General features: G+C 35.1%; 1 protein-coding gene and 1 pseudogene across 2 annotated transcripts in view; one reads left to right on the top strand and one right to left on the bottom strand.

Annotated features, from left to right (window-relative positions):
* DIAPH3 (diaphanous related formin 3) overlaps positions 1-23607 on the bottom strand; it is a 499951-nt gene that overhangs the window by 164230 nt on the left and 312114 nt on the right. For both annotated transcript variants that reach the window (XM_029936634.1, XM_029936635.1), the window contains one exon: positions 7080-7215. In XM_029936634.1, coding sequence (XP_029792494.1) covers positions 7080-7215 — 136 coding nt within the window. The remainder of the gene's footprint in view (positions 1-7079; positions 7216-23607) is intronic.
* Positions 12182-12313, top strand: LOC115291011 (annotated as a pseudogene).

The raw sequence follows: 23607 nt of genomic DNA, 5'->3' as shown, positions 1-23607 counted from the left end.
GTAATTGTCAAAGCCTTTATAAAAGCAAATACACACATTAATTGCTTATCTGTTGAGATTGGCAGAGACATTCCCAAGTAGTATTTATGTAATATGCATTTCCTCTAAAATGGAGGCCTAATTGCTTAGTTATTCTAAATTGCAGAATGGAAAACAAAAGAGCCGTTTTGGCCATGTGGGTAAACAACAGATTTCTAAAAGCTAATTATCTCTTTATTTAATAGACTGAAGTTGTACCAAATGAGACATTTAAGTCTAATAAATAATAAACAAATTGTAACCTAAAGACTGAAATATAGGAGCTGCTCATATAGTTTTTACTGCTCCATTAAATAAGCTCTTATTTACTTCCCCCACAAAACATAATTATACAACACTGGGTCCATTTCAAGGCCATTCTGATGTGCTATTTAAAAATTATGTGAATCAACTTACATACTCAGGAAGTCTAAAGGCATAATATTTGAGTTCTATTATCAAATGCCCTATTCGTTTTCATGATTAAGAAACTGAAATGCAGTCTCGAAAAATTTGCACATAATCACATAAAATTGCTATTACTATTTGTCTTACTAGAAATGATTACACATAAGAATAGCTATGTACTTCAAACAAATAAATACCAGTGTCTATACTTATTGGTTTCTACATCAGATGTTTCATACTTTGGGTATCTTCTAAATTAAAATAATTCAAACTTAAACATCAACCTCAGAAATTGCATTCAAAATTCACAAACTGATTAAATTAAGACATCAAGAAAAGGTAGTTAAATGTAGTTAACATCTTTGTTTGGTTAATGTAATGCCAAATCATTCAACAGAAATAGTCAAAACTGTACATGTGAATATATGAGACCTCCGGGCTAATTACTTTTTAAAGAAAACAAAAATGAGAAAACTGACCTTTTCATGCTATAATATGATAAGACAAGATTCTGTGCTTTCTTAGTTTTGCTGCTGAAAAGCATTTTCAATGCTTCAGTTTTCTTCTTAGGGAAATTTAGCCCACTGTTCTATTTTTATTTTCATTCTATTAACAAAAATCACATCCCGAAATGATAGTGATAATAAATAGTACACTTGAACATAGTTACCTGCTCTTTTGCCAAGGGCAAGTAATGATTTATGGTGGATAAGAAAGAGCAGGGATTTAATTTACTCTACCACCTCAGGTGGTGATACAAGAATTTGTACATCTGTGAAAGAACACAGTTCTTATTTGCATGGTGAAAATACTAAAGTCATAAAAATATATGGAAGGAAGCTCCCTGTGGGTTTATGACGGGATTATGTGAACATTTTTCTCTCCCTCTATCATTCAGGGTTGCGTGCCCTACATATGAAAGTGAGATAAAACAAAGAGTTCCTGGTCTAGACAGGTGACAAAACACTAATGCAAATTCAACAATTTGCCCTTCTCCTTTTTTTTTTTTAAAGAAGGCGAAAGCCAGGCTGACAACTTGTACAAAGACTGAAGCAGTACCACATTCCATACGAAAATAGAACACCCACAAGGAAAAAATAAAGTTTTAACTCGCAATAAAATATTTAAAAAGTGAACCCTATTAGCATAGATGGCGTAGGATAGAAACATGACCCTCGTTAGTTACCCTGTCGCGTGTAAAAGAGTTTTATAACCAGTGAGTTCCATACACATTAACAGTCCTTCTCTAGGACCAAATTTTGTCACCACCACCCACCAAGCGGGCCCGTCGCGATCTCCATCTCATTATCCTGTCTTGTTTTACTTCATATGACCTTTCATAATGTGGAATTATCTTCTATATGTAGTTGTCTGATTCACTCATTACAATTATAAACTTCGTTACCTCAGGGACTTCATCCTTATTTATCACTGTAATCCCAGCTGTATGAATATACTAGCTACTTTTGTCAAATAAGACAAAAGGGACCCACTAAATTTCTTTTCTCCATCAACGAAATGGAAAACCATAGCACTTAGATGTTTCATAATAATAATACAAGGTTTCGATTAAAGGTAGTATTTGTCAAGTATAGACAATGCATAGAATGCCATATATCTGTTAAGGGTGTCAAAAATGGATATTCCGCCTGAGAATATCTGCAGTTTAAAAGTCAAAGTGCTAGTTTGATAAACTACTTTTATCAACTTCTACTTTGTAAAGCCTCCAAATGCTATGAAAATCACGACTGGACAAAAAGCACATTCTGCATCTAATATGGAAAGGAAAAGGGATTGCATATTTGAATTCTTTTTAAATATGAAAAGGGTAACAACAAGTAATGTATTTAATACTTACATGACTAACTTGGCTATAGAAGCTATATTAGAAGACTGAATACTTTGTTCTTCTATGTTAGCAATCTTCTTATGCTTAAAGGAAAACTAAAGACCATTCACCGTAATCATCATTGATTAGGGTTTTACAAGAGGTGTTTCACTTTGGTGAGAATATTATATGTTTAATTGCTATGGAATTTGGGATCTATCCCTAGATTCTTTAAAACTCCACAAGCTACAGGGAAAAAAAAAAAATTCAAAGTTGATTTCCAAAATTTTCAAATGTGTTTAAATGAGAGAAATTGTTTTCAAAAGTAGCTTTCTATATGATACCTTTCTTTTGTATCAAATGTTGTGTCCTTTTCAATCAAATGACATTCGGATGAAATCTGTTAAAATAGTCACCAATAATATACAGTATTTAAAGATGTACTGTCTGAAAGTATTTATTTAGTAACATTTATATAAATTGATGTTACCCTATCTTTAGAAGGACAGTCTCCTGGAAAATGTCAAAATGTCTGGCATATAGGGACCTTAACAATTAAAGTTTTGGGGGGAACTTTCATCAAGTGAGAGCCCTATACTTACTTGAGACCCAGACCGTGTTTGGGAGGATATACTATAAAGTTTTATAAAGTAATCCAACAGCAGCACCTGAGTAGCTCAGCTGGTTAAGCATCTGACTTTGGCTCAGGTCACAATCTCACAGTTGGTGAATTCAAGCCCTGCATTCAGCTCTCTGCTGTCAGCACAAAGCCTGCTTTGGATCCTCTGTCCTTCTCTCTCTCTGCCTGTCCCCTGCCTGTGCACCTCCTCCCCCTTCTCTCCCTCACACTCTCTCCCCAAAATAAATAAACATTGAAAAAAAATAAAGTAATCCAATAGGTCAAATAAGATGAGCTCTAAGATTCACAAAGAGGCAAGAGAAACCTTCCTTTACGTTTATTTTTAAAAAGTTAAAATCTACGTTAATTTAGAAAAGTATTGTCCTCTTGGGAATGCAAACTGGCATAGCCTCTGTAGAAAAGAGTATGGATGTCCCTCATAAAGTTAAAAAATAGAACTACCCATGATCTAGTAATCAACACTCTGGGTATTTATCCAAAACATTAGTTCAAAGGGATATGTACACCCCTATGTTTACTGCATCATTTACAATAGCCAAACTATGGAAGCCACCCTAGGGTCCATCGCTAGATGAACGGACAAGGAAGAAGTGGTACGTGTATGTATTCATGTGTGTGTGTGTATATATATATACATATACACATATGTTCTTTTATAGGCTTTTTAAATAATTTTCCATTGTATATAATAAATATTATTCAGCCAAAAAAAAGAATGAAATCTTGCCATTTGCAATACAGAGACGGAGCTGGAGAGTATAGTGCTAAGCAAATTAAGAAAGACAAATACCATATGATTTCACTCATATGTGGAATTTAAGAAACAAACAAAAACTGAACAAAGGAAAAAAAGACAATGAGGGAGAGAGAGCAGCAAACCAAGAAACAGATTCTTTTTTTTTTTAATTTTTTAAAAATGTTTTTTATTTAATTTTGAGAGACAGAGAGAGACAGCACGAGCAGGGGAAGGTCAGAGAAAGAGGGAGATACAGAATCTGAAGCAGGCTACAGGCTCTGAGCTTTCAGCACAGAGCCCAATGCGGGGCTCGAACCCACGAACCATGAGATCATGACCTGAGTCAAAGTTAGACACTTAACCGACTGAGCCACCCAGGCGCCCCAAAACAGACTCTTAACTATAGAGTAGTGATGGTTACCCAGAAGGGAGGTGGGTGGGTGGAGGGGTTAAGTAAGTAATGGGGGTGAAGAAGGGCACTTGTGATGAGCACCGGGTGACGTTTGGAACTGCCGAATCGTTATACCGTACATCGGAAGCTAATATAACACTGAATGTTATCTATACTGAAAAGAAAAGAAAAAAACCCAAAATGTCCTCAACACAAAATGACCTATCTGAAACCAACACAAACCAATCGTCAACCATAATTAATGTGTAACAGAACAGTTTTGACAAATTTGAGAAACAGACCCTAGTTTATGAATGCTTAGGCAAGAATTACATTTAAGTGGAGCAGAAGAGTATTATGAATAACTGAGACTAGAAAAAAAGCTGAAGTGGATATAAAATTGCTGTAAAGATGACTTTCTAAACTTGAAAAGCCAAAAGTTATAATTCCATAAAATGAAACATTTTTATATTTCAAGATATAAAAACAAAAACCCAAATTGAAAAAACATATTTAAAAGGTAACTATTCGGGCACAATGAGCTAATGTGTGTAAATCATTAAAAACAAGACTAACACAACACAGTTCACAGAAAAGGAAAAACAAATGGACTAGTAAACACTTGAAAAAAATGTCCAACCTTAGTAGCACTCAGAGAAATGTAAATTAAGGCAAAACAAAATTTTCTAATTTATTAAATTAACAAAAATCTTTAAAAAATGAGAACATTCAACTGAAGCATATTCACAAATGTGCAGTAAAACTTGGTCAAGTTAGAATAATACTTTTGGAAATCAATTTGGCAACATGCATCAAAAAATTCTTAAAACTATCCTTTTCTATTCCATATCCTAATAATTATGAACATGTGCCAATCACTTATATATAAACGTATCACATGGAAAGATAGAAACAATTATTGCTCTATGACCTCATTACTGACTAATGCAAAATAAATCAGATATGGCATATCCAGGTATTACACATTATAAATTAAGAATCACAAGAATAACAGGAAACATGGAGAGAGTTCGGTAAGATGCTAAACAGCCTATTCACTCTATCATATAGCTATTTGTAAAAGGCAGACAATTTTAAAACTGAAAGAAAAATGTGCCAAATATTAAAAATGATTTTTTAGATAGGAGGATGAGTAATGATCTTTTGATCAACTACTTTTTCAGTGTTTTCTGTAACACAGAAGAATTATTTTTAAACTGGAAAAATATAAACTTAGCTATTTGTAAAAAAAAAAAAAAAATGCCTTCAGGAGAAATGTAAATTTGAAGGAAAACATTATTGAGATTACATTGGATCTAACCATTTGGTAAGATTTTTGCTTCCTATCAGGTTTTAACTTTCCAGATTGATAGAACAGAATTTCTTAGAGGGTTTGTACGATGGACCAGAGGGTCGGCACAAAATCCACAAACAGTTCAGCCAATTTTCCATCAAGCAACTCATTTAATGACTCTGGCCAACAATAAATGAGCCAATGTTCAAATACCAGAATGTTCGGTAAATTAGGCAGTATTCAATTATTTTTAAATGATTTCTGGAAGCATATTCTTAAAATCAATGTTAAACCTTTCAGATCTCCATTTTAGTTAAAACTTTAAGATATCTTTGTGAATACTTCCTGAATTTCAAGCATACTCTTCTAAACAAGAAATTGTGCTTAGACGATTATTTTTTTTTTCTCCTGGAAGAAACATGTGTGATACATTAAGGTACTCAGTTTGCTTTATTAAAGATAAAATATGTCTGTAAAAGTGAAAGCAAAAAAGGCAAAACAGGCATCTCTCTCTACCCCTGGGGATACTTTAGGTGAATTTGCAGCCCAGAGTTGTAAACTATGGTAATTTAGCAGTGAAGTTGATGGATTTTAATTAAAGCCTTCTGCAATCCTTAGTGGCTTAGAGGTGGAAGAGCCAAAAGTTTGAGGGAGTGAAAATATAACTACAATTTGCCTAATTCCTTTGCTTCTAGAGTAATGGAATCTTTTATTATTTATTTGTTATTTTTTTGAGACAGAGAGGGCACCTGCACACATGCTAGCAAGCAGGGGAGGGGGAGGGGGAGAGGGTATGAGAAGCTCAAGTAGGTTCCACGCCCAGTGCAGAGCCCTACAAGGGGCTGGATCCTGTGACCACGAGATCATGAGCTGAGCCAAAATCAAGAGACAGACACTTAACCAATTGAGCCACCCAGGCCAGGAGCCACAGTTTGTTGTTTCTTTTAGCTTTGGAATATATACATGTATAGCTCTGAAAATCTGTTACTTTTCGATTTTTACTTAAGTTTCTTTTCCAAGAGTTTTTATTAAAGAAAATTTCAAAATACACAAAAGTAGAGCAAGTAATACCGTGAACGCACCCTTCCCCCCAAGCACCATCACCCACCTTTGGCAATTATTATTTATAGCCAATCTTGTTTCATCTCCAAATGTGCCTAATTCCCCAGTCATGGTAGGCTATTTTGATCGAAATTTCAGACATCATATTTTTGTCTATAAAAATTCACTATAAGCCTCTACAAGATACTTTAAAATTTATTAACATTGCATGTCTACAGAGGAAAACTATCCAAATTTTTCAGACTCCCTTTGTTTACATTTGTTTGGATTAGAATATACGTAAGCCCCATTTATTGCAATTGGTTGATAAGTCTCTTAAGACTCTTTTAACAAATACATTTCTCCTCCCTTAGAGTATTTTGTTGAAATGATACAAGTTCCTTGTCCAATAGAATTTACCAGTTTTCTACAGTTGTTAATTAATCCGTCAACATAAATTATTATAGATTAGTTACTGATGTAGCAGTCAACACAGTGGGAAAACTCTGGAACAATAAGAGAAGACTGAGGACCAATATCATCGATGACCAATGACCATTAGAATAAAAGCACTATTTGTTAGTAAACTAAAGGAGGAAAACCCATTATTTAAAAAAATGCTCTACATTTTAAGTATACAAATAAGTGATCCTATTTTCTCTTTTCACTGAAGTTTATTAAATGGTTAATAAAGGTATAAATTGCAAATTGGACAGTACTCACCAGTCTTCATTTCTAACAAATGCTTTTTCTTTTGTTGGCGTTCAAGTCTTTCTTTCTCTGCTAATTCTTTGGCTATTTGGGCACGTTTTTCCCTTTCCTCTGCTTCTCTTTTTTTGATATTCTCCTTTCTCGCTTGCTGTTACAAACAGATTTTGAAAAAATGATCAATTTTAACTACAGCAACTTCACAAAAAGAATGGAAAATTATTAATCTGTAGAGCTGTGATTAAATATCTTTTAGATAATGGCTACTTCTAATATTAGTAACAGTCTTTTAAAAGATTAGCACATGAACCCTCGCTAAATATGGATCTATAAATACAACTTATGTTTAAAGCACCTGCATCTTAGTAGAATCAACTAAGGGAGACAGAAACTAAAAATAAAAAAAGCACTTAATTTACAAATCAAAACTGTTTCCCAATACATATTTCCAAGAGGGTCTAGCAAATATATTTGAGTCTTCCATACATCCCCAGCTAGTTAACTACTGAATACAAAAAAAGTAATCAAAGAAATGATAGAACAGAGCTGGAACTTTTCAAGAACTGTTTCATATAGCAATCAATCATTTAACGATTTCCTCTCACATAAAGACAAGTGTCATAGGATGACTGGAGGATTATTTGGCGTTTCAAAGACAGACCTCTGACTTCTCATCAAAACCAGTAACATGTGAATTACAGGATCTCAATAGATACGTGATTTAATTCCTTATTTTCTAAGTTTTACACAAATGAAGAAACACCTTGCCTGTATCATTACTGGGAATTAACAGGTAAACAAGGAGTTTTCTACATGCCAACAAACAGCAAAGCTCATGCTACAATCTTCTATGTTCTCAGTACCAATGAATCCAAACAAGCTAATTGCTAGTTTATCATTAACAGTATTAAATAGAAAGGTGCATAATGAAACTTTAACAAGTAGGCGGCTTTTTTTATTTGGGGAGAAACTTTTAGTTTTCTACTGTCATAGTCTTGTTTTTGTAAACCCTACAGACACTGCATGTTCTTCATTAGAAATCAAATAGCAAAATTTAACATTATCGACTAAAACAATGAAAAGCACATGGGAACAAAGGAGAAAACAAAAAGTCTTGAGGCGATATTAATTCACCCATCTATCCCTTCATTCAATAAATACTGAGACAGTGAGTAGTAAGTGGTATTATTCCAAACATTTGACATATGTGTGTGTGTGTGTGTGTGTGCGCGCGCACGCACGTGCAGGCCTTATAATACACATGCATATACATAGTTCTAAAACAAATTTATAGTCTGTGTCATAGGGTGGTACAGGAAGCAAAGCGACAATAAATGCAAAATTTTAGACCTCACTGATTTCATTGATGATGAAACTTCAATGTCAAGAAGTTAGCTAGGTGATGGTTCGGGGGATATGCAAAGGCTGTTGCTGGGTTTGAGAGACTGAAGGTCAGTATGGTGGTATAAGATGAGGTCAGGAGATATGCTGAGGCCTGATCATGTAGGGTCTCTGAGGCCAAGATAGGGAAGGTTGGACTTTCTTTTAAGGGAACCAGAAAACAACTGGAGATTTTCAAGTAAGAGAGCGCAAGACTAAGCACTCTAAGATACAAGTGCTAATCAAGTACCTTGGTTCCAAGAGGTAGGATCTCCCTCTAAAGCAAATGGATTTGTTCACTGTCTAGAATGTAAATTGGGGTAAAGGTTGGGCAGTCTTACTACCTCTTAAAAAAGATTGGGTTTCCCAAGTTCAAGATTTTCCTCCAGTAATACAAATCACGGTGTATGTAGGTATTAAATCTGGACTTCTTCACATTGCCCTATGGGAATTTAGTCTTAGGAATCAACAAAAAACTGTTTACTGAGGCTATTGCCGTAATAAATTCTTTGCTCTACAGTCTTGTGTTTTGTGCCAACATCCATGAAACCATGGCAGGCTAACAAGGTAAATTCCCCTACTCCTTACAGTTCACAACATATATTAATACTATTACTGCTAAGCTACGAAATAGCAGTTACAGTAATAGGTGCTTCCTATGCAATCCCTCCAATCTTCAAAATGGATTCTGCATTCTCCATTTGGCACTGGATGGTTAAAAAGTTGTTCACTATAATGAATTCTGTAAGAGGCAAAGGTAAGACTTGAAAGGTAGCTGTAGTCTGTGTTCTTTCCACCATGCTGCTTTACATTATGGGCGCATATGTTAAGCACAAAGTATAAGACAATGGCTACTTTAAGAATCAGCATAAGGAAGGCAGGAGAAGGCAACATAAAACTGGAAAAGAAATGTGGTTTCAAAGACAAACATGTATACGTATCCATGTGTGTATGTATATGTAGGGGAGATGGAGTAGTAGGAAGACAGGATTGTGGTGGAGAAATAAAACAAGCAAATATTCAAGAAACAAAACTGTATCTCTTGCTTGAAAGAAATAAATAAGAGGAACATGCAATAGATAAAAATATATATATATCATGTAGCTTATTTATGAAACTTATCAAAGTATAAAATTTTCTGATGTAAGTTTCCTACTTTAATGGCTGGATGTATTTCAGTGAAAACATTTAAAAGACAACCTATTACCAGAGATAATTGCCACGCCCTTTAGTATTCCATTGGGCAATAAAAAGTCAAAATTACTTCCTAGGACCTACAAAATAATGTTTACTTTTAGAAACAAGGTCTGAAGTACTTCTTAAAGCTATTCTACTTTATGGAAAATGCACTATTGATTTTCATTTAAAAGCCAATCTCATTTAAAGCATATCTTATTCTGACATTATAACTATTAGAAGAATTTTAGCTGGAAAAATACCAACAGCTTAGAAATAGGTACTTAGTCTGAAACTAATATCCGAGTTCAAACAGTAATTTGGAATTTTCTTTTATTCTAAATGTTGAGAAGCAAAAGTAGCCAAAAACAGAAAAGATGAACAGTTAGAGAACCACATTATTCTAGATACTATTGCCTCTTAGTTACTTCAGTTCTACATTCAAAACTAGAAAGAAAAATTAAAGAAGAGTTATACATAAAGATAGCTAGCCCTAAGACACTGATGTGTTAAATCATCTTATTTTTTTTTAATTTTTAGTATAGTTGACACACAATGTTACATTAGTTTCAGGTGTATAACTTAGTTATTTGACAAGTTTACATACATTATGCTATGCTCACCTTATTCTTGATGTGGATTTCTATTTAGTCAATTGGCAAATTAACTGCACTGCTGCCGACTACTTTCAGCTATGCAATGCCAAAAAAGTGTCCTTGTGTGCTTGCAGATGGTCCCAGATAAAGCCCTGGTATATGCTCCTGTCTGAAAGCTCTACAGGCTTACCTACCAGTCTACAGCAATGATCACAGAGGGTTTTAAAAACTTCAGTCACATTTTGACCGTTCATTTCAAAGGCATAATCAATAATTTACCTGAGTTCCTCAGGCTCACATGTATTTTATGGTAACAGCAAGCTCTAAAATATCTACATAAAAACACACAGGTATGTTAATAAATGTGTATAAAGACATAGAGATATGTCAAATATGCGTACATGTGTGTATATTCTGAAAGAAAATGAGCTCACGATTACTTCCTACCTATAATTGATGTTTTCTGCATAACAAATGTAACAAGAACTTTGCCACAACTAGTTTAAATATACATTAGAGCATCATACATTTTGTCTCAGAGAAACCCAAATGACCCAAAGCCAGTGAATTTCAATGAACATGCACACGTGTGTGGAATTTAGAAGAGTCTGGCAGAGTGTAATCCTAAATTGTGGCTATTCTCATAAACATTTGGGTTTATAGAAAAATTCCATCATCTTTCTTTCAACTTATGTGACTTGCTTTTTCCACTCAGCATTATATTCCTAAGATCCATTCACATTTTTATGTGTAAATCGCACCTCATTTTCACTGCTTATAATATTAAGTCATTTTCCTATGGACTTACTTATAAGTGAGGTTTGAACTGCTGGATTTTTGACTGTGACGAACAATACAGACACAATATTTTTGCTCACTGTGCAAATGTATATGTGTTTTTTAATGGTAGATCCCATTAGTTGGTTCTTAGATCTTTTCAAAATTGTCGACAGAGTCTTTAAGCAGAGAAGAACAGAACATTTTAGAACGTAACGTGGGTTATGTGGGTTATGACCAAAATAGTTCGAAAGCCACTGCTTTCTTGGGTACGAAGGGAGTTGATAATAAGGGAGAAGCTCATCTTCTAGCTTACCAGATGGTGTCAAAGAGTGTCCACAGTGTGCCAAACGATACGGCCACCATCAGTGCATAATCACAGTCTACATACTAACCAAACTGATACCATCATCGTCTCCTTGGCAGGCTTATAATGGCATCCCATCGTGCTTTCAACTTGTATTTCTATGGTTACTAATTAGTTCAAGTTGCTTCTCACATGTTTATAAAACATTTGGATTTCCTACTCTGATTCTATCAGGTCTTTTACTCACTTTTTCACTAGGCTGTTTATCAGTTTCTTAATGTGCAGTTCTTTATTCTCAATACTAATTTTCTGTCAATTTATAATATATTTTAGATTTTAACTATCCTACTTCATTTACTTATGTTGTCGTTCAGCAAAAAGAAATTCTTAAATGTAGTAAAAATATCTTTTATGGCTCGCATCTTTTACATCTTATTTAAGAAACTGGGGTGCCTGGGAGGCTCAGTCAGTTAAGCATCTGAGGATTAAGGTCATGATCTCACAGTTCGTGAATTTAAGCCCATGTCCAGTTCTGTGCTGACAGCTCAGAGCCTGGAGCCTGCTTCAAGTTCTGTGTCTCCCTCTCTCTTAGGCCCTCCCCTGCTCTCGCTCTCTCTCAAAAATAAACAAACATTAAAAGAAAAAAAATCCTTCCCTACTTCAAAGACCAAGATAATCTTCTGTACGTTCTTTTTAAAGCTTTAAAAATGCTATTTACATTTTAGCACCGACTTTATCTGGTGCTAAAGATAGTGGTGTGAGGTGGGGATCCTGTTTACTTTTCTCTATGGAAAATGAGTTGAAGTATAACATTTCACAACTAGCCTACTCTTTGCCCACTGATCTGCAAAGCCAATTCTTCCCTATTTCATATGGACATAATCGCTTCTTGGCCTTTTGGCTAAGATCAAGTGTAGTATCTGTTCTTATCATGTGGACATATACGTGTAGATATTTCGGGACTGTTTTAGTCCATTTGGTTGATATATCCATGTTTGCATCAGTAACACTCTGTCTTAAGTATTACAGCTCATATTTTTCTTCTTTAGAATTGTCTTTACTCTTCTTGGGCCTTTGCTCAGTCATCTAGTTTCCAGAGCAAACTTATTGAAGTTTTCAAAAAGCTCTACTAGGATTTCAAACAGAATTTCTCTGATTCTGCAGATTTAGAGAAAATTGCTGTCTTTATAATATTGAGTCTTTCTGTTAATGAACATGATGTGGATTTCCAATGACTCAGGGCTTTTTAAAACTTCTGAAAAAAAATTATACTTTTTTCCATCCAGTGCTTAGTTTGTGTTAGATTTTTTCTCTGTATCTTCTATTGTTCTTGTAAACAGTGCCTTTAAGAGAATATATGATTTCTAATGTTTTATAACTAACATACCTTTTCATATATTCCATTGATAAAATTTATTTCCAATAACTTTCTTATAGATTCCTCTTCATATTAATTCAGACAACCATAATGAATGGTTTCTTTTCAAATTTTATTTTTTTAAATTTCCTTCGTTTTATTTATACTACAGGAGTTAAATTCCCATTATGAGGTTAAGAGAGTTCTCTTTAGCCCCAGTTTTCTCCTTAGGAGTGGAGTGTTTAACTGGTTTGCTGTTCTTGGTTTAAAATCCAAGCAGGAGTTGAATTTTATCAAATGTCAATCTATCTAAAGTCTTAATGTAGTGAATTATATTTATGGATATTCTAATGGTAAACCACGCTTTTATTTCTGGGATAAATTCGAAATGGACATAAAGCACTTATCTTTTAAATACTTGTATCCTATCAGTTTAGAATAATCATTTCATTAAATTTGGTAAAATTCATATGTAAAACTTTCTGGCCAAGTATATCATTTGTTCAAAGGTTCTAAGTATATCATTTCATTAAAAATTAGTTATAGACTTCTTTAAGCTTTCTTTTTCTTTTAAAGTCAGTTTTAGTATGTAGTGATTTTTCTAGGAACTTATTTATGTCATCTATCCAGTTCTGGCCCACAAATTTTTATAGTGTGTTTGTCTCCTTTTACTATATTCTGTATGTATAATTATATTCCTTGTTAGGACTTTAATATTTTTTCTCATTAATCTTTTCAGAAATTCATCTGTCTTTTCAAAATAATCAGTTTGGCTTTTTAAAAATTCTCTATGCCATTTTTTTTCCCTTCATTCCTTTATTGTCCTATTTTTTCCCTAGGATTACATAATTCCTTTTTAACTTCTGAAATCAGATGTTTAATTTTCAGTCATTCTGATTTTTTAACACAAACACTTAAAGTATAAATTTCTTTATGCCACTATGATTGTGTTCCATAAATTCTAGAGTAGTTTCAATATTGTTCAGGTCTAATTGTACTCTAGGATTTCTTCCTTAACACAAGTTATTTAATGTGATTTTAGAATTTGCAAAGTAGAGATTTTAAAATTTTATCCTTTAAAAATTATATTGCTAACTTCAAACTATTGTAGTTAATGAACAAAGCTGCAACTTAATAATACATCAAGATTTCATGATCTCTAGTATGTTATTACTTTGATAAAATGGCCACTTATGATTGAGAAGGATACTCTAATTGTTGAGTTGGGTTCTCTGTATATTACATCAAATGAACTGTGTTAACTGAATTGTTTAAAGCTCCTATACCTTTAATGATATATCAATTAGAGAGAACTTTGTTGAAGTTCCAAATATAATGCTAACACTATCAACTTATTTGTAAAAGTTATAAATTTTTATATGTCTGTTTTGGTGCCATATTATTATGCATGTGCAAATTTTTGACTTGTATCTTTCTGAAGAATTAAGCTTTTTATCATGAAGTAATATTCCCTTGTCTTTATTTTCTCAATTATCACCATAGTTTCCCTTTTTATTTTGATTAATATTGCATTTCATCAACTGTTACTTTAAACTTTTCCATGTATTTAGGTTATAGGTAGGCCTCACACAGCAGAAAGCTAGATTGTTTATCTAATATTAGGCTGTTAAAATTTTTACTGTGATTTATAAAATACTTGTTTTTGCCACCCTGTTATTCCTTTTATTGGTCCAACTTTATCTATGTCATTTATTTATTTATCTATTTATTTATCTATTTATTTATTTTCTTTGTATATCTTTCTTAATCCATTTCTTTGCCAACAGTTTTGAATCTATACTGGGTACATGTTATCCTTTTACTGGTTATTCTGGTAATTTTATCACACAGATTAATTTAACAAAGCCTAAAGTTCACTGATAGCTTTATTTCCTTTCCTCTCCTGTGAACAATACAGAAAGATAAAACACCTGAACTCCAAACACATACTCAATTTACTTAACAATGTCCAGTAGTTAAACTCTGTACCTCCCTTTTCTACAAAACAAATTAGACATTATTTTTTGTATATTATTTTTATATTTAATTTCATGGTAGGGATATATCTTTAAAAACTTTAACAAATTCTTAATTTTGTAAGGGAAAAATTGTAATATAAAAATATAAGTGGACTTTCACAGAGCCCAACTTTTTGATCATACATCATCTGTTTCTCTCAGCTCATTTAAATAGCTTTATCTACCCAACTCAACATTTTCAACATATGATAATATTCTGTATATTTCTGTAACTTCAAAAACTACTGGAGATTTTGTTATATAAAAAAATGTTGAAAAGCTTATAAATGTCTTCTTGTTCAGAGTTATATTTCTTTCAACATTAATGAATATTTAAACTATGCAAACCAGGGATCTCTTCAGTTTTCACTGAACTCAAAAATCTTTTCTTCTTAAGTATTTAATTTTTGTCTCAGATCCCTAAAATAAGATTAGAAAACCAAATTTAAATCTGCATGCTTTCTAGAGGGATACAGGGATCAGGTACTATGAAAACACAAGCTAATTTTCTCAAAATAAACAACCACAGAAAACTCCAACAAATACCCACTAAATGCTTTTTTTTTTCTTTTTAGGAGTCTACACAATTTTAAGAAGAGGCAATTTCAAACATACTAAATGAAGCTTTCTAGAAATTCTTGATGACTCCATTTTCAGGAAGAAATGGAAAATATTTTAACTAAAACAGCCTTAAAAATGTATTTCTGTATACATTCCTATACTGAAACATGAAAGAAAAAAATTGTTTTTATAATTACCAGTGACAAAAGTCTTTAAGAATAAGAAGTATGTGATCTACTTGTCCATTATCCAGCAATACTTTTTTTAAAAAATATTTATTTATTTTTGAGAGAGACAGAGAGATAGCATTAATGGGGGAGGGGCAGAGAGAGGAGAAGACACAGGATTTGAAGAAGGGTCAGGCTCTGTGCTGACAGCACAGATGGGGAGGGGGTGGGGCTTGATCCCACAAACCATGAGTTCATGACCTGAGTTGAAGTAAGTCATCTAACTGACTGAGCCACTCCGGTGCTCCCTCCTTTTATCCCTCCCCACCCATGAAGAACTTCTTTGGTAACTAAATACAAAAGCTTCCCCCCACATGCAAAAGATAAACAATGGATTAGAACTACCTTGTGGAAAATGAGTTATTTTTAGAAATCCCTATTTGCAATAATTATAGGGTAGATGATTTATAAAGAAATCTAGAATAAATATTAAATTCTCTGGTATTACCAAACTCCGTGAAAAAATGCTCTCAATGAGAAGAGGACAAGATGACCTACTGTATCCGGGTACAAACACCTCATCAACTTATCATTCAAGATAAGGTGTTATTAGTTGAACTTTTTATGACCATGAAAGTTAGGAAAACACGACACTACCCTTTGAGAATGTCCCCAAGAATGTGCAAGTGCTGATGGATTAAACTGCTTCAGCTGCAAGTTGCTCTGTTTTGTAAAATCAGTCTTAGGTGAAACAACACATTACGTATTAGCCCATCAGGGATTTAGCAGTACTGATCCCTTATCACTATGCCATGAGTTTGTTTGCTATTCTTTGAAACATTTTGCAAAGTTCCCAAATAAATGAAATATTTCAATCTGTCCTATGACTTCTTTAACAGATAAAGTATGAAATACTCATAATTATGGTTTCCCAAAGTACAACTTGATTTTCCAGTGTGTTTTCTTCTCTTGTGTTCTGAAGTGATACAGTAATAAAAAATATTCTTTTTATCCCCCAAATGTGAGGCTAAAAAAAAGGCACAGCTAGGCATAAGACAGTAGTTGTGAAATATCGGGCTTATAGTTAGGCTTGGTAATAGAGCCTACTACCCATCACTGTTGTTGTTTTGAGCTATCATCTCTTAGTTAGGAAAGCAAGGAAAACATCCAACTAAAGCTCCACAATATTCCATGTAAACCTGGTAATGTTTAAAACAGAACATCAAAGGTAGCCTTAAGATGTGGGCACCTGGGTGGCTCAGTCAGTTGGGCATCAGAGTTAGGTTCAGGTCAAGATCTCTCAATTTGTCAGTTTGAGCCCTGTGTTGGGGGTTCTGTGCTGACAGCTCAGAGCCTGGAGCCTGCTTCGGATTCTAGGTCTCTCTCTCTCCCTGCCCCTACCTTGCTTATGCTCTGTGTCTCTCTCAAAAATAAATATTAACATTTAAAAAAAAAAGTTAGCCTGAAATCAACAGTGTGTGCACTCTCTCTTGTCCAGAATGCCGAAGACCAAATCTACCTGATGTACAAAGAGCATGCCATTTTATTCATTTTTGCTTGTGGTATCCTAATTTAATGCTGTAATTTTCAATTACACGGGTTAATAGACTTATTATTATGTATTATTTTTCCCATTATCTATCAATAGTTGACCTTATCACTTTATTAGAATAATCCAGTCTTTACCTTTTCCTAATATTATTTCAGTGAACAAATTAAATATTTAAAATGTAAAAGGGAAATACAAATTACCAGTCATTTAATCATACAGACCTGTCAGTCAGATACACATATAATCCCACTAAGCAATGCATAATAAAAATACATCTTATTAGTAAAGAGAAAATGTAAGTCAATTAGTCTATCTGTGTTTTATTATGAAAAGTCTAAAAAGTAAAATCAGAAGAACCTATCAGGATTGTTTTCAAGGTTGCAAGTCCAAAACATTCAGCACCAGGAATAGCTCTTTAAAATACTCAGTAGTAAATGAATCAGATATGAAGAACACAGCCTAGAGCTAAAATATTTATTTTGTTCTAGGTTTGGAGCTTTATACCTCCAAGTATGATCTCAGAATAACAATGGTGCCAATAAAGACGATTTTTTAAGCTATAAACTCAACAAAACAAGCAAGGAGAAAAGATATTTCCTGTTATAACTACCAAAGTTGACTCAACCATCCAACCACAGGACTTTTCCATATGCTTTTCTCTGATAACATGAGTCAATGTACAAGATTTATGAAGTACACTGGAAAAGCGGAGCGCTTTGGAATTCCTGCTGTCACCTAGTTAGTCCATACAATGGTCATCAGAAGTGACATTTACAGTTGACAAGCATCAAATTTGTATAACTTAAAATATCAGCTGCCCTCTGTATCAAAAACATTTTTAGACTAGAAACACCCTCTCATTGGATGGATTTCATTTTTGTCTGGCAAATCACTACTTTAGTCTCAGTATTCAGAAGAAATAAATTTTGTTTGATCAATCCATGCAGCAATATTAAACAAGTTACAACTGATTTTATATTTGTTCACTACACAGTGTATTTCAATTGTATGAACCAAAAATCAACTTAAAGTCTTCAAATAGCATGAATGATGGATCTTTAACTGGATGAAACATAACTATAACAAAATTGAAGAAATAATCTAAACACAGAGCTATTGATGAAAAATAGGTAGCTCCTTATTTAGTTCAAAGTATCTATATAGAAGCATAAAATAAAAAAGGGAGAAATCCTTAAAATATTGATTCTGTTATCATGAGATGGGAAAGGAGAAAATTACTTCTATTCTTGGTAGATAGCTAACTTGTTTTGAGGGTATATGTACATGATGTCATTTGATCTTCACAATGTAACATCCCTAAGAAACACATGCTGTTACTAACAGGAAATAGGCTCAGTAAGGTTAAGTAACTTGCCCACAGTCCTATCATCACCCCGGGTGTTCTCCTGCCGGAGGCTTCACTCTAGGCCACTGATGTCTTCCCCACAGTAAGACCACTGGAAAAATACCTTGGTTAAAAACAAGCAGGAAGGGTGAATTCATAAACCAATTAAGATTTGAAGAAATCAGAGTGACTCCTTTCTCGCTGATTGCCATTACACAATTCAGATGGGAGGTATATATGTGGGAAAAAAAGTTTAGGGAGGAATCGACAGGACTTTAGGGACTAGAAAAGAATAAATGCAACGTTTGGCACATACGCCCAAAACCAGTGCACAAAAAAATAAAGAAAAGACCTAACGGAGGAGGCCACCTTTTGAGTGTGTGATAGTAATTCCTTTTAAGGCAAGGATTGCTGTTCCTTGCCCTTAAAATCCTAACCTGAAGTGGAGTGTCCAGATATGTAGGGTCTTAGAAACTATTAATAAAGAAGGATATCCAGTGGTCTTTTCCAGTACTTAAAATCCCTACAGAAAATGTCCATGTGCTCAGAGAAAGAGCTACATGAACCAAAAAAAAAAAAATGTGACTTCTTTAAGAGTAGTCATACCAATTGTGTATTGAAATATATGGAAATTGTAAACTCAGAGGATTGTCATGGCAGGCATATAGGTGTAACTAAAACAGAAAATTGACAGAAACAGACCCATAAATACAGAGAACAAACTGGTGGTTGTCATAGGGGAGGAGGCGGGGAGGATGGGCAAAATGGGTGAAGCAGAGTGGGAGACCCAGGCTTCTAGTTACAGAATGAACAAATCATGGAGATGAAAGACATACCACAGAGAATATAATCAATGATGTTGTGTCACGGCAGACAGTAGCCACACTCGTGATGCACACAGCATAATACACAGAGGTGCTGAATCACCATGTTGTGCACGTGAAACTAATGTCACGTTGCATACCAACTATACTTCAAATAAATAAACAGAAAAATGACATATTCTTAAGTATAATTTGGTAGGAAAATTGTTTTCAAATGTGTTATCTGTAAGGGAACAAATAACAAAGAGGAGCTAAAAGGAGGAAGCATTCAGAAGTATTTCTCTCAAGATGAGGTTGTTAAGCAAAATAAATAAGGTGTCAGATGAAATTTGCTTAAGGAGTTAAGAGTGTTGTTACACTGTGCTTATAATTCTGGTTAAAGAAAGAATAGCAGAAGAGCTTTCAAAGAGGAAAAAGGAGAGCATCACTAAGATAAGAAACAAAAATGTTAAAGAAGTGGGGCACCTGGGTGGTTCAGTCTGTTAAGCATCCGATTTCAGCTCAGGTTATGATTTCATGGTCTGTGAGTTCAAGCCCCGCAGCGGGCTCTGTGCAACAGCTCAGGGCCTGAAGCCTGCATCAGGTTCTGTGTCTCCTCATCTCTCTCTGCCCCTCCCCCACGTGTGCTCTGTCTCTCTGGTTCTCAAAAGTTAATAAAACATAAAAATTTTTTTTAATGTTAAAACAGTGACCACATATTCCAGATACGAGTAAAGGTGCTTTGAGCAGAACTCCCTAATATAAATATGAGTGGGAAGTGGGGCCAAGACATTCATTATGCTTCAAGGCCACAGGGGCCAGCGAGACACACGAAAATTAGGATCAAACTCCAAGGACCAACATGAACATTCTACAGCTTTTAGGTAAGAAAAAGGGGGATGGAGTGTCCTAGTGAAAGCCAACAGAAATTCCATAATGGGCTCAATTCATCCCATTGAAGCAAGCACCTCTGTGAGCAGTGGGTACACTGGTGTTTGCATCTAAGAGTGAGACCGAAACCAATCACAGGTGCAAGACGATGATCATCGCTCCACAACACTACACAACTGACGGCATGAACTTAGCTTAGTGAAGTCGGATGCCAGGTAGGACCCTGATTTACTCAGCCTACAGTGCAGGGGCAGACATTTCCACCTACTGCCTCTACCTTGAACTTTATGGTTCCCATGACTCCTACAGGAAAGAAAATCTTGCCGACTCTCCACCACACACCTCAACCCTCATCCCAGCCTTGTGGTACATGAATAATCCTCCAATTATAAAAGAGGACATTTTATGCTTTGAAACAGAACCAGACTAGCAAGCATTCTATCATGAATGCATCGATATAAACAGGAAGTTATTCTATCAAGGAGTAAGAATATAAAGAATGTCTTGTACTGATTCCCACTTGTAAGTTACCAAAAATGCCCTTAAAAATCACATTTTAACAGTTCTCCCAAAGGCTCTGAGCAACAGACTGGAAATATATTCAGAAGGACAGACTTTGGAGTCAGGCAGGCTTCTATTCAAATCCTAGCCCCGACCAGTTCTGAGGCACCACTGCCAAGCACTGAGATTCTCTACCCCACTGTTACTACACGGTGACATTCTGGATCTCACAAGAACACTGGGAAGACTAAGTCAGATGACACGCATAGAGCATCTAGCAGGGAGTCCAGCAAGAAGCAGGCACTCAGTCAGTGGCAGCTGTTGTTGGATTTGTCTTGTTGAAGATAGCAATGCAAATAAAGCTTGGGGTACCTGGGTGGCTCAGATGGTTAAGCGTCCCGACATTTGATGTTGGCTCAGATCATGATCTCTCGGTTCATGGAACTGAGTGCCATGTCAGGCTCTGTGCTGACAGTATGGAGCCTGCTTAGGATTCTCTCTCTCTCTCTCTCTCTCTCTCTCTCTCTCTGCCCCCCTCCCCTTCTCACTCACTCTCTCAAAATAAATAAATAAATAAATTTAAAAAATAAAGCTAAATGGGATGCCTGGGTGGCTCAGTTGGTTGAGCATCCGACTTTGGCTCAGGTCATTATCTCATGGTTCATGGGTTTGAGCCCCGTGTCGGGCTCTCTGCTGATGGCTAGCTCAGAGCCTGGAGCCTGCTTCAGATTTTGTGTCTCCCTGTCTCTCAGTGCCTCCCCTGTTCACACTCTGTCTCTCAAAAATAAATAAATGTAAAAAAAATTTTTTAAAAAGCTAAATAAAATTATAACATGTAAACTTACTCCCTATTTCTTGGACATTGATCAGTAGTTCCAAATAGAAACCATCTACCTAGAGTAGATTGTTATTAGGACTCTCAGAAAGGGTGGGGAAAAAAAAGAACTAAAACAGATGTATCTAAACCAATTACTTATGAGACCCTAGTAACACTGGTAAAAGGTATAGTAAGGGCTCTGAATAAAACTGACCCAGCCTTTAATTGCTTAAGAGTAAATTCTGGGGCAACCCTAAAATACAAATATTTTGGGGTAAATTATTCAAAAACTAAATTACTATTAAAAATAAAAGTGGCCACATTTTTTATTTTGGGGAGGAGTTAGGTTCCAAATTAGTCCTGTTAGTCCTTTTAAATGTAATTTAAACTAAAATTAATATAATTCAGCCATATATGACATAGACTGGTGCAAGACCTCCTGGGTTTGCCCCTTAGCTCCATCAACTGCTGGCTATGTTAACAACAGGCTAGTCACATCTCTCTAAACCTCACTTTTCCCATCTGTAAAATAGGAATAGTAGCAGTATGAATACCACATGTGGTTATTGTTAGGGTTAAATGAATAAATGGAGTACCTGGCACTTGGCTGGCACAATATGTATTAGCTATTAGTAAAGCCTGGCACCCAATGTAGATGAGGACATCAATCACTCAACAAATTTAGCTATTTATTGCATGCCATGAATTACACTAGAGAAACAAATGTATGCAAGATAGACACAGATTTTATAAGATGAAGAGAAGTCTGAGCAAGAGATCAGAAGGGTGACTATAGTAATTTAGCCAGGCAAAGTACAGACAGAATGCTTCAGGCATAGGGAACCATAAATAAAATGGTCGAAACTTGAGAGAAAACAGACCATGGAAAACTGCCACAAGTGAGGAGGGGACAGGTACGGAATGAGGGCAGGGGTTCCAGCTCCTCGTGTGGAAAACAAAACAGAGCTCCACCTCACTGGTAAAATTTGCTCGTTCGTGACCAGGAGTATTCCTAAATCCCAGGGGATGATGGAACCATGTAAACATACCTTACCAGTATTTTCTTACAGACCCTCAACCCATTAAAGTTCCACATCTGTTGCTATTATTGTCACACTGATTCAGGGAAGTTAGTCGGATTTTCAAAGTTGAACAGTGTGGAATTAAATGGCAATGTAAGGGATCAAGGAAATTGGAGAAAAGAAAACAATTGTCAAAAATCTTTGCCAATATTGATATGTGATCTTTTTAAACATACACTGTCTAATATTTAAGAGTATAACCATATTTACCAGAAAGGAAGGAAGAAAGAATAAAATTTGTGTGCCAAATTGTATCACCTTGCTATAACCACTTTCCTTTTACAGTCTCCTTTATGTTTATTTTTACCCTAAAGATGATTTCCTCTCCAAAGTACTCTTTTAAATGAAATAGTTTTTATATTTAGCTTTCATGAGGTTAGTGTAGGACAGTGTGCATATGTATGTGTGACTGCACCTACTTCTAGGACCCATGTGACCTCTGAAATACATCAAGTATAGCTGTCACTCCATGACCCTCTTCCTTTTGAACCTTTCTCCATTCAAACACTTTCTCACTCTTTCCACCATTAGCAACACTAGGCCAAGTTATCCCCACAACATCCAAAGCCCTCTAATCCTACTAGACCTTAGGAAGATCTGGAGTTGGACTTGATTCAAATGTCAATCCAAATACCTAAAAACAGTATGGCCTTGATTTCATTAGAAAACACTTTCAGTGCCAGTGTTCTTATTTGTAAAACAGAGCACCACACAGGGCTGAATCACACAGGCTCTTGGGGGAAGCTTGTATGGGTTCAGATTCTAGTTCCACCATTTATAACTAAAAGACACTGTGCCAGATATGTTCCATCTCTGTCCCTCAATTTCTTCATGTGCCACAGAGGGAAGGTAACAGTGAAAGGTGGAGAATTATTATGAAGATTGACTGAGATAATATATGGAAGGCATCTGGAAGAATGTCATGGAATACTCAATATGTGATAGGTATTACTACTTCACGTATCTATTTTATACCTTTCTGCATAATTGGGTGAGGGCTTCCCAAGACCACCATCACATTCAATAATTTGCTGGAAGCACTTAGAACTCGGAAAAGCCACTGCACTCCTGGTTACAGTTTATTACAGTGAAAGGGCACAGATTAGAACCACTGTTGGCTTCTCCCAGAGGAGTTCCATTATGACATAGGACAGCACATATGAAGTATTGCCAACCAGGAAAGCTCTCTCATGCCTTGGTGTCAAGAGTTTTT

Source organism: Suricata suricatta, chromosome 4, assembly GCF_006229205.1.
Source record: "Suricata suricatta isolate VVHF042 chromosome 4, meerkat_22Aug2017_6uvM2_HiC, whole genome shotgun sequence".
Lineage (NCBI taxonomy): Eukaryota > Metazoa > Chordata > Mammalia > Carnivora > Herpestidae > Suricata > Suricata suricatta.
Note: the sequence above shows the minus strand (reverse complement) of the source record. Positions and strands in the feature narration are given on the sequence as shown.